At 38.5% G+C, this 12,310-nt stretch overlaps 1 protein-coding gene across 4 annotated transcripts; it reads left to right on the top strand.

The window, feature by feature from the left end:
- Positions 1 to 2,730: 2,730 nt before the first annotated feature.
- On the top strand, positions 2,731 to 11,875 carry si:dkey-6n21.13 (P2Y purinoceptor 3). 4 transcript variants are annotated; one of them, XM_034569092.1, is made up of 3 exons: positions 2,731 to 3,003; positions 10,168 to 10,629; positions 10,780 to 11,875. In XM_034569092.1, exons 2-3 carry the CDS (start codon positions 10,325 to 10,327, stop codon positions 11,783 to 11,785), a joined length of 1,311 nt encoding a protein of 436 aa, XP_034424983.1. In that variant the 5' UTR covers positions 2,731 to 3,003; positions 10,168 to 10,324; the 3' UTR covers positions 11,786 to 11,875. The 4 variants fall into 4 exon arrangements, with proteins under 4 accessions (XP_034424983.1, XP_034424982.1, XP_034424985.1 ...); XM_034569094.1 differs by lacking the exon at positions 2,731 to 3,003 and having other exon boundaries at positions 10,361 to 10,482; positions 10,571 to 10,629; XM_034569091.1 differs by having other exon boundaries at positions 2,732 to 3,003; positions 10,168 to 11,875.
- The last annotated feature ends 435 nt before the right edge of the window (positions 11,876 to 12,310 follow it).

The following is a 12,310-nucleotide window of genomic DNA, read 5'->3' as shown; positions in this document are numbered from 1 at the left end:
AATTTTAGATGTTTTATTCATTATTTGCTGGTGGAGAAGAAAGAGTTTAACTTGGTAAAACCTCCATATATGAACTCATGACAGAGTGAGACAGCTCCATCCAGTTTAGGTAAATGCAGGATAAAGGTGGGCAGATCAATCAAATCATTGGTTTGTTGGGCACATAGACATGACACAGATACTGACCCAAACATTTGAATTCACTGAAAGGATCCTGCCCGTACACAGGAACACGCTGGTGATGTGATGTGGACAGTTGGCTAGAAAGTCAAGCAACAACAATATTTGTTTTGTTTTTTCAAAATGGCTTTGCCAAGAACAAGGGAGCAAGAAAATGTATTTGTGACAAGACAACCCAAGGTGTGCTTTGTGAAATTGAATTGGAAAAAGTTTGTTAATGAGACAACCACACAGAACACCTTTTAAGAAGTTGTAGTAAGAACATCACCTTTTATTGCAGAGATTTACTCAAATGTTTCGATGCAACCTGAGTTGTGGGTCTGTGATGATTGACAGACTACCAGTTTCAGTATGGGCAAAATGAAGTGGAATTGTACATGTAAACTGTATTTTCCTACCAGCAATTGTTCCTGCTTGGTTAGTTCACGTCGTCTCATTGGGCTGGTTTTACTTTACTGTTCAACAAGTATAGTCTGTGGTGTATGTATAAAGTAGCTTGACTTGACTGAATATATATATACTTTTAAAAGCACAAAGTACAACACATTGGAGGTTAACATTTGGAGCTTAATAGCATCAGGACAATGCTTTTATACATGTTGCTGTGTTGTATATTTTCCCTTAAGGCTTAAAACTGAAATATAAATGGAGTCATGTTAAAAAAGCTGCTAATTCTGCCAACTATTATACTACTACTTTTTTATTGTTCTTTTTAGAAAATGTCATTTGTTTTATACATGTATGTCTTTGTGTCAGCTTTTTAGTTGGAGCTGGTAAAGGCCTAAATGTGCTCTTGTGTACAATAAATGAAGCACATTTAATTTTGTTCTGATTAAGTGCTTGTTTTGAATGCTTTAAGGACGATGCGCAATGTTTTGACATTTTTTCATTTCACAAATGCCACATAAGAAAAATGTAATTGTTATTGTGACTGACTGTGTTTAACTCACTTTTCAAATTTCACAAAACATCAGGGACTGAACTCCACTTTTCTTTGTTTTGTTTTTTGCTGTTTCGCCATTGGTATACATCACACATCCACATTAAAATCCCCCCAACAGTTCACTCCTGGCAAGTTGTTATGAGATGAATTTCATTCCCGCTAAATTAACACTCAAACCAAGAAGAATTATTTGAACATTTTAATATTGTGGAACTAAGCATGTGAACTATGGGCTGTGGCTGAGTGGTAGAGCGGTCGTCCTCCAACCAGAAGGTCGGCAGTTTGATCCCAGTCTTCCCCATCTGCATGCCGTAGTGTCCTTGGGCAAGATGCTGAACCCCGAATTGCCCCTTATAGAAAATTGATGCTAATAGATGCACTGTATGAATGAGTGTGAATGGCCAACTGTAATGTAAAGCATTTTGAGTGTTCATCAAGACTAGAAAAGCGCTATATAAATACAAAACCATTAACTACTGGCTTTTTTCACGCCTAGTATTTCTTTAAATAGATAGATTTATACTTTATCGTCACTATGCATCAATACAAAAGGAAATTTCTTTTGGCAGCATATATATGAATAAATAGAGAATTGAATAAATACATGTTTAAAAATAGTAAAATATGGTAGAGACTATAATATAAAAATAACATATAAGGCACACTCGTACAATGTTAGCAGCAGTTAGAACATTACAACATAGTTTGTTCTTAGGGTCGGGGTGGGGGGGATGTTAAGATTTGAACAGCCTGTCCACAGCTCTTGGAAAAAGCTGTTCCTGAGAACCAGACTGTGCAACAGTATGTCAGAATGCTCTCAATAGTACAGCTGTAGAAGTTGATCAGCAGCCTTAAGGTCCTCGGGAAGACGAGGCGTTGTTCTTCTTTGTTGACCAAGAGTGAGGTACCAATAAGACCAGAACAGTGTAATCAATTAACTAAATTTCAAATATGTTTCAAGGACATAAAAACCTGGATGACCTGCAGTATTCTATTAAACTCAGATAAAACAGGTTCTAATACTCTGCCCTAAACACCTTAGAGATACATTATCTAATGATGCAGCTATTCTAGATCTTATTGCCCTTGCTTCCAGTGGAACCGTCAGGAATTTGAGAGTTATCTTTGATCCAGGTTTGTCCTTTGATTCTCGAAACCTGTCCACCATATTTCCTTCTCTCTCACTCACTCCCTCTTCCCACACACAGAACCTGCATAAAAGGTTGAAGTATGAATAAATAATCAATTTGCAGTTATAATTTGACAGTCATATCTCAAGCTCCACTTTCTATAAAGCTCAAAAGAACTTTCTCACTCCACAGTTTTTGAAGAAAAGTTGGGGACTCGGTGTCAGTACTTAGGCACTTGCAGAAAACTCAGTTAAGGATCACTTATTTTACATTATTGTTAAAAAGTATACTCATACACACACGTACTGGTAGAATCAATCTGTCTGTGTTCTCAACCTCCATTGCACAACATCCAGCTCAGCAGCTGAGGAGAAAGCAAGTCACACACACACATGCACACACAAACGCACAACAGCTGAAGCGGGAAGAAGAATTGGATGACACACAATGAGGGACAGAGGGAGGGACTGAATTACCATAGAAACTGGCCGGACTGTTCAGGGAAGCAGCAGAAAAGAGGTGAAAGCTGAAGTGGTCCTACTGTCAAGGTCACTAATTGCGACTGATAAAACCTGATTACAGCTGATGTGTGCTGACTATTTTATACAACCAGAAAAGGGTGAATTTTACAGTTGCCGACATGTACTGCAGTCAAAGCCTTTTGAAGTTTTTTTGTATTTTCTTGTGATTATTCTGATGGGTGACTGATGTAACAGGAGCCATATGGAGTAAAAGTCATCGCTGGCACAGGTAAGCTTTCTTTCTAACAGCAGATTGCAGTGATGTAGGTATTTATGAGTTTTATGCAGTTCCCTTTAGACAAACACTAAACTCCTAATGCAGCTCTGAAGATTTCACTGTGGTCATATTTAATCCAGAATATTTGCCAAAGCAGTAAAACAGTTTATTTTTAAACATCAGTTCAAGTTGTTTTGTAACTTTAAAAGCTTAACTGAAAACATTTCTTAATAAGAATGAATATGAATTTAGGGGCACATGATAAACCAAGTTGGACTTTGTGAAGCCTGGGGCTTCTCCGAACATAATAGCTGCTTCAAGAAAACTAACAGTGTTGATTAGGCCTGCATTCAGTCCAAAACAGGAAATAATATGTACTGAATTGATTTTCTTAAAGCAGGGTGTCTGTATGTCCTTAAAAAGACCTTTCATTCATCAGGCCCTAAAAGATATAAAACCACTTGATTTTATTAGGTCTGAATTCTGATGTTGGTTGGATATTAGATTTTGAAAACTTTTACATAATTCTTTACCAGTAGCCACTTTGGTCAGCGGAAAATCTAATGTTTACCTCAATGCTTAACCTCACATGAAAACACTCAACATTTCCCGTTGTCAAAAGGCCTTAGTGCAGTGAAACTGACTAACCTACCACACTGAACAGCAAAGTAAATGTGGGATTTAACTTTAACAAAGTATCGTACAAAAACAGTCACTTGTGTAACGATAATGCAGGTAAATGTACTGGAGAAAGTTGATGACAAGAAATTTAACAAAAGTCCACATCAATCAATGTGTGGAGCTTTCACTAGACCTTTAATAAAATGTATGTATTGCCTACCGATGTGCTGAGCATTTCTGAATACATGCTACATAATCTTTTATATGTGGATGTATTTTTATTTAATTTCTACATTGTACTATGCAGTGTTTCAAAATGTCTTTAAATGTGTAATGCTTCACAGTGAATAGCAAATGTTAAAATGAATCAAAGCCAATGGAATAGTAGTAAATATATATTTTACTTGCAAAAAAATCTCTTACGTGATTTGAAGAAAATTTCTGTCATACTATTTCATGCAGTTATAGATTTCCCTTTATTCAGACTCTTAAGACACATTTCAGTCATATAATCAATGAAAGTAAACGTAGAGTCTTCACTTTTTTGTGTCTTCTTAAATATCATGTATGTTTATGTAAACATGGTCTCCCAGCCAGATTTCTCCCACACAAACTTGTATATGTATACATGTAACCATATTTCTAATCTGTTTTTACATGCAAGCATGTGCATGCCAAAAAACTTCACAATGGGAAAATATTGCTGCAACAACAGAGTGGAGTTTTACAGCGCTTAGATGTATTCAAAAGTAGCTTTAGGTAGCTTGTAGCTGAAGTAGCATTAAGCTTTAAAGCTCTTACAAGGAACTCATCATCTTTGTTGATTTTGGCGCCTCTGTGGACAAAAGCGGTAGTGTTTCCACTGTCACCTGTCGTAAAAACCTCGATCAAGACAGCACGTTTGTTTTGGAAGTAGTGAAAAAAGGAGTGAGTTCAGGACACTCCGACAAAACACTGCGACACCCCAGCTCTCTGTAGATGCTTTTACTGAAATGACATAACGTAAAACAGGGACCGCATCAGTTTACATCCTCTTGTCAGGCCACTGCTCCACGTGCAAACTGAGAGAGTCGGTGCGTACGACTTGACGTGATGCATGCTGGTCCTAACACGATGCGTGCCGTTAGAAATGTTGTCCGACTTCATCCAGCGCTGCAGAACGTCACAAGGTCATGTGACCGCAAAACATCGCGGGAGCGAGCCGGCTGCAGTCAGACCGCGCTGTTGCTCTCCTCCAGCCGCACCACCTTGGGGCCGCCTCTGTGACATCACCTCTCTGCTCCGATTGGCTGAAGGCTTCAGTGACACGCAAGACGTGTCTTATGTTTTTATTCTGAGAAATCAGATGTGTTTTCTGCTTCGTATATCTATAAATGTAAGGTGTTAAAAGCTGAACCCTCTTAACCCTCTTTTTGTAACTAAAAAAAAAGGTCACACACAGTAACAATAACTACCTTTTACCTCGTAATTTAAAAACTAAACTATATATGTATGTATGTTTACACACACACACACACACACACACACACACACACACACACACACACACATATATATAGATATATATCTGTATGATTAATACAGAAGGAAAACATTATCTGCTTATTTCTCTCCTAAGAGGATGTGATGAATTGTATCTCCTGTGTATTTACACATGGTCACTTAACACTATAGTTTAATTTAATCAACTTTTCAGCTGAAAAAAAAGTTCTCAGTCAACTTCGTTATTAGTCATATTATTTATGCAGAAACAAAGGGATTTCCAAAGCATGCATTTCATCTGCAACAAAAAAAAGAAAAAGCTACGAGATCGACCGTGTTCTCATCTAGCTGAAGCTACGAGAAGTAAAACATGTGTCAGACTTTACACTTGTGTAACTTTACTCCACCACTGCAGCTGCCAGCAGATCAAGTCAGACACAGCCAGTCCAAGTCTAAAGCACCTACTGAATCCTGGGCGCACGTACCAAAGCGCGACAATGGGATGGGTTTTAAAGATCAAAATACCCAACATATTCATAAAAGCAAAGATACATAACATATTCATCAATTTCTCCGTAAAGACAATCTTCTAACAATATTATAACTGATTTAACATAACCATTGAGTATTACATACATTTATACAGGTACAAGAAATCCATACTTCCCCCTCCTCTTGTAGGCAAATGGAACATCCAAGGAAATCAATGTACAGGGGCTTAAAGTTGGCTGAATTATGAATCCACACCATAACACAGCTGTTTGCACGCTGCATAGCGATGAGGAGATGTATCGTATTTCTCATCCATCTTGTTTGTAAGAGACCTGCAGTTGGCGAGGAACAGACTTGGGAGCGCTGGTCTGTTTGGGTTAGACCAGGGGTCGGCAACCCGCATGTAGCGGCTCCCTGTATAGTGTTTTGCATGAACAGTTATATTTTTCGTGAACGATGAACTGAACGAATCCATTTTTTATATAATGAGTTTTCACGTTTAATTTTTAAATCATCCATTATGTGGATACCAGGAGCGAGAGAGTGTGTGTATATGTGTGTGTGTGTGCGCGCGCACTGTCTGGGAGCACAGACACACACACACACACACACACACACACACACACAGGCCACGGGGCTCTGCCCCCACTCATTCGCTGAGAGCGTTACACAGTGAGATCAGAGCTCGTTCACGTGAAGCAGCCGGTCAGTGACTTCGTTGAAGAACAGTGGAAACAGTGAAAACACAGAGTTTCTCTCAGATCACAGCTGCTCAGTGATCAGAGCAGAAGCTGCAGTAGGTTTGTACCGAGCTGGAGTTTCTGTTTCCTCCTCCACTCTGACCTGCTCTCACTAAATCTCATAAACACTCATCACTAGTTATCAGGACCTGATCAGTACATGGAGTAACTTGGTGTTTGTTTTATTAGCTCCAGAGTTTGAGACTGCATTTAAACATCATGAAAAATGACACGAGACGTGACGCTCACAGTCAGGACTCAATGTTAAAATGACCGGAGCGACACGGATACATGATCCAACACCATGGATTCATTACTAAACACATGATCGTAAGTTTGTCACCTAAATCATCCCAATAAAAAATGGAACAAATGCACGTGAACTTGTTCATTTTTTGAACCGTGAACTAAAGAATTTAACTATGAATGTGAACTAGTTCGTTTTCATCTGCATGGACTGACCTATGAACAAGTTCATTTTAAGTGTGAACTGGCACAACACTGAGTATAACTATATATAAAACTATATAAGCTGTGCTATCAAATATGTTTTGCGGCTCCAGACAAATTTTAGTTGGTGGAAGAGGGGGCAAAATGGCTCTTTTGATAGTAAAGGTTGCCGACCCCTGGGTTAGACTTTAGTCTAGCCTAGCGCATAGCCAGTCTCGCTTCCCCTGCTTATTTTTTCTCTCCCTCGCGCTAAAAATATGCTTTTCCAGCCTGATTGTCGTAAATCATTCTTTGAATTTGCAGGTAATCCTTCCCTGCGACAGACATTGAAAAAAGTTTATAGAAAAAGTAGATTTTCTACCTAATTGTCTCCTTTGCTGTTGTAAGTAATAACGAGGCAGTGATATTAATGCTGTAAGAAAACATGGTGCTCTCACTACATATGTCCTGTCACTGCACTGACTAAATAGATTTTCCTATTGTTTAAAGATGAATGGAAGCTGCCTGAAGCTTTAGTGAAAACATCCCAAAAATTAAAACAGTGCAGCATGCAATCAAAAACAATAAGCACTTGCAGCTAAGGGGCTAACACTTGTCATTTAAAGTTGTTACTTTACTGCCTGATGCAAATGATTGAAAAGTTTACTACATTGGAAGGAAGTCACTTCAGTAACCATTAACAGTAGAATCAGTTACACACCTGAGCACAAGGTTCAGGAACAGTTTTGTACCATTCCTCCTACAGTGCTACTCAGCTCTGAGCTCATTCCACAGTTTCTCTACTTGGTCGAGGTCTGGACTCTGACTAGACCACTCCCGAAGTTGGATTTACTTTGTTTGAATTCATTCTGTAGTAGATTTATTTTGATTCCAGGATCATTGTCCTACTTCATCTTTACATCAAAGATGATGAACAGTCCAGACCCAGAGGAAGCAAAGCCCAAAGTCATGATGCTCCCTCCTCAGTACTTTACCGCTGGCATGATATTTCATGTTGGTACACAGTGCCCTTTTTAAACCAAACATGTTTTTTGTGTTCTTCTCAAAAATTCAACCTTAGATTAATCAGAGCACAACCACAGAACTAAGCCATCGCTTTTTACAAACACCTGGTCTGACTGTAGCATGATGAATATCTAAACTCTTTGAGGTGACTCTGTAACACTTTCTAACTTTGTAGATCAACATGTCTTGACTTGAGCATAAGTCTCATAGGTCTTTTTGTGAGACCAGGTTCACATCAGCTTCTTTACGCTTCTTTAGCTAAATCTACATTTTTAAGTTATTATTATATGTTGAAGTATATCTAACGCACACCTCCAGTCTGCTTTCATAGATTGAAATTCAGGCTTGCTAGTTTCTAAACAAATAAAGCTAATTTGAGTCAGTCAAATACTTTTTCTAAACTTCTCAATGTGAATAATAAATGAATGAATAAATAATATACATTATGGGTATCAAAACATTATAATTGAGATCTGTTTATACATAAATGCAGTTCATTTCAAAGAGTTCACCTTTTGTGGCTATATTTGTGTTTTACTGTTAATATGTCATGTTACTGGTTGACACATTACCCTTATTTACTTGAACTCTAGGGAAGTGCTGGTAAAACCTGCAGATGGCTCACTGAACACACACTGTTGCACCTGTCTGTGTGCTGATCCTAATATGAAGCAGTGCGGCTGATGGTCAGCCTTTCAACTGAGCGTTGCTTCAGTTAATCCTGTTCAACTGAAATATCTTGACTTAGCACAACTCTTCTTCATGTGAGTTGGAATTAGAGTAGGTTTTGGAATTGTAATGACAGTCTATAGTCATTAAAGTGAGACTTAATGTTGTAGTGGGATGGAGACACAACGGTAAGTTTGGTTACTTATTGCTGAGCTAATGGAGTGAGAAGAGACTGAATCAGCAGCATACCCTTGTACACAGGAAAGCAAACAAGCACTCAGAATCAGCAGCATACAATAGGAGGTCAAAAAGATTGTGCAAAGGTCCTGGTCAACATTCAAAGAATTGGGGGCAGTGGGAAATACTACCTCCTGATTTACCTCATCATTGACTGGTGCTTTGAGATATTAAGAATTAGATCCAAAGGTGCTTATAATGTTAACATGCTGGTGTAAATTAGGTAATATTATTATGTTTGCTATCTTAGCCTCTGCTATTTTGGATTAATAGTAAACTAAAGTAGGAGTGGGGATTAGAAAAGAAGAATGTAGTGTAAAATGAAGGTCGTTTTTTTATATACGACTTTTAATAAGTGCCTAGTTGTCTCTGCAGTTGTGGTAGATAAAAGCAGGCTCAGTATTTAAGAATTATTTTTCATTGAATTATATAAGTTAGATATAGCTAACAGTACAGTAAGTCCACATCAATGCTTTTGCAGAATCTGATTCTTCCTACACCTCTCAAATACTGCCCCTATTTCATTCTGTTAAATTGCGCTTGTTTTGTACAAACTAATACAAGTACAACTAATACTAAATCTGTTTCCTAAATTGTACAGAACAATTCGTGCTAAACACATTGAAACGAATTCCAAAATCGCTACCAATAAATTATTAACCCTTATATTAAATAACATTATATTGGAATATTAGCAGATAGAACTTGAAAGTTCCTCAGGAGAATCAATGATTTGTAGTTCAATTTGTTTAGCAGTTCATTTCTTTTGATTAGTAATGCTAACATAATAAAAATGTTAACATCCACAATAAAATTCACAAACAACAATGTAGATAGATGGTAATGTTGAGGCAATATGAACTCTCCCATCACTAATATGAGTTGATATCCCCTTGTATATATGCTCATATTAGAATATAGTTTCAGTATTCTACTCTCACAACAACATAATCCAGTATAGATCTTTTAGTGGGTTCTGTAATATTTTGTGTAGAGAAATAACATATTTTCCTGTATAAGAATCCAATTTGAAGTTTTAAGCAGGTTTTTAGTGTGTGTTTAATAGGACATTTAGTTTTGCCTCTGTAGAAATCCAGTTGATAAAGATTTGGGGCAGAGTAGAAACATCAAAGCTCTGGCCTCTGTTTTCTTTGGAACCGTACATTGATAAAACGGATACGGAGGTCAATAAAAGCAAACTGTTATAGTGTAAATAGCAGGGGACATAATATTGATCCTTGATGTATAATAATACACTTGATTTGAAACCATCATCAGAAAATGTTTGAACCAGCTTTGTAAACCAGCTGAATCAGAATTAGAATTATCAAAATTGATGAAAGGCATCCACAGATTATTTCGTGCAAAGAGACCGTAAAAAACTACTGATTGCATCACCAAGTTGAAATTTAGTTCATCAAATTAACTGAGAACCTTGAATCACTGTAAGTTGATTACTAACTTGTCTCTTTATCTCCAGGTAAACACCGACTCATGGATCTGAAATCACCAGAAAATCTACAGTAAAGGATCACACAGAACTGACAATAAACGGTACAGAGTACAAGGATGAGAGAGAAGAAGTCTGACGGAACAACAAACCTACAAGCCACGGCCTCATTCAACTTATTCCTCCCATGAAAATCCATTTATTCATCAGAATGTCATCCAGTGGTGGGGTTCCTCTCAACATTAGTGACTCAGTACTCCATGGTGTTCTAAGCTCATCCTCACCCTCTTCTTCTCCCTCCACCACCCCTCCATCTCCATCCTGCAGCATAGATGAGTCCTACAAGTACATTTTCCTCCCCATCTGTTACTCTTTCACATTCATCTTCAGCATTTCCCTTAACTCTGTTGTCCTCTACCGTTCCTTCCGCCAGACCAAACGCTGGAATGCCTCTCTAATCTACATGGTCAACCTAGCCTCTACAGACTTCATGTACGGCCTGTCACTGCCATTCCTTGTGGCTAGTTACATCATGCATGACCGCTGGGTCTTTGGGGACTTCATGTGCCGCCTTGTCCGTTTTCTATTTTACTTCAACCTCTACTGCTCCATCTTCTTCCTCACTTGCATCTCTGTCCACAGGTACCTCGGTATCTGCCACCCAATGAAAGTGATCACACTGGAGACCAAGAAGGCTGTCAAGTACACTTGTGTTCTGGTTTGGATTGTGGTTTTTGCTTTGACCTGCCCTATATTCCGGTTTGCTCAGACTGGTCATGTGACAAGATTGGGGGGGGCTGGCACCAATGCAAGCATAACTGAAGAGCCAAACTATGAGATATCAGCTGTTAATGGTAATGCAAGCCATGATAACTTGGGAGGTGTCACTGAGGAATACCAGAACTGTTGGGATGATGCCATAGATAAGGAGTTCCCTGATTACATACCCTATGGCATCATACTCCATTTGCTGGGCTTTTTTTTGCCTTTTTCTATAATTGCTTGGTGTTACTCTCATGTTGTTCTAACCATATTTAGAACTCTGCATTCGCGCCCCTCATCCCACAGAGGCAAGAGAGAGGGAGGACACGAGGGAGTGGAGAGAAGATGGAGAACAAACTTGGCAATAGCTGGAAGAGAAAAAAGAGGAAGCAATGAACTGTCAAGGACAGTTGGAAGAGATGGAGGAATTTCCATTTTTCTTGGTGCCCACTCCCCATATGCCAATCGCAGACGCAAATCTATCAGGACCATTATCACTATCACTCTCCTCTTTGCTCTTTGTTTCCTCCCCTTTCATGTCACCAAAACAATTTTCCTCCTGTTGAAAGTGACAAAGAGAGTGCCCTGTCCTACCATGACCATGGTCTCCATGTGCTATAAGATAACAAGGCCTTTGGCATCATTCAACGCTTGGCTTAACGCCCTCCTTTACTTCCTAACTAAAGACAAGGGGGGAGCTCACTGCTGCCAGACAGTAAACGGCAACACCCAGCAACATGGCGGGCTTCTGTTACCACTGAAGATGATGAGAAAAGGAGAGAATGCAGAGAATGAGATGGAAGACATAATGGACAATAAGGAGAATAAAGCATTTAACAGTCCGTCATACGTAAACAGAGCAAAAGTCACATATATAGTTGAATGAAACTTTTTTTTGAGAAATAAAAGAATGAATTTTTGATGCACTGCAGGTTGTCTTTTACTAGAAAACAAAATATCATACAATATATAATATGAGCACTGTAGCAAAAGCAGTGATTAAAGATGACCCAAGCAAGACAATGAATATAACTTTTATTTGCTGATGCTTGTGGTTCAATGAACATCATTCTTTGAAGCTTAGTTAGTATAAACAGCATGAATGACAATGTGACCTTATTATGTAATCTTCATTATTTGGTTGTATATGGTAGCCTATATGGTATTTATAATGTTACAGATTTTAAATGCTACTCTGCTAACCTTTGTGATCAATAACTGTTTTACTAATTGTTTTATGTTCCAAATGGCTACCCCCAAAAAGCCAGTTGTCTCAGGGAGGAGAAAGTTTATATAGAAGGCAATCATACACAAGTGCTGATAGTATTCCAGTCAGGGATGACAAAATAGAGCTTGAGAGATGAGTACAACATCTGCACACATGTAGCCCTTTGCACACCTCGCCGACTGA

This window comes from Hippoglossus hippoglossus, chromosome 18, assembly GCF_009819705.1.
Source record: "Hippoglossus hippoglossus isolate fHipHip1 chromosome 18, fHipHip1.pri, whole genome shotgun sequence".
Taxonomy (NCBI): domain Eukaryota; kingdom Metazoa; phylum Chordata; class Actinopteri; order Pleuronectiformes; family Pleuronectidae; genus Hippoglossus; species Hippoglossus hippoglossus.
Note: the sequence above shows the minus strand (reverse complement) of the source record. Positions and strands in the feature narration are given on the sequence as shown.

Bases quoted from the DNA above. Each gene is read 5' to 3' on its own strand.
- si:dkey-6n21.13 (XM_034569091.1), top strand. From the start codon at position 10,325: ATGAAAATCCATTTATTCATCAGAATGTCATCCAGTGGTGGGGTTCCT.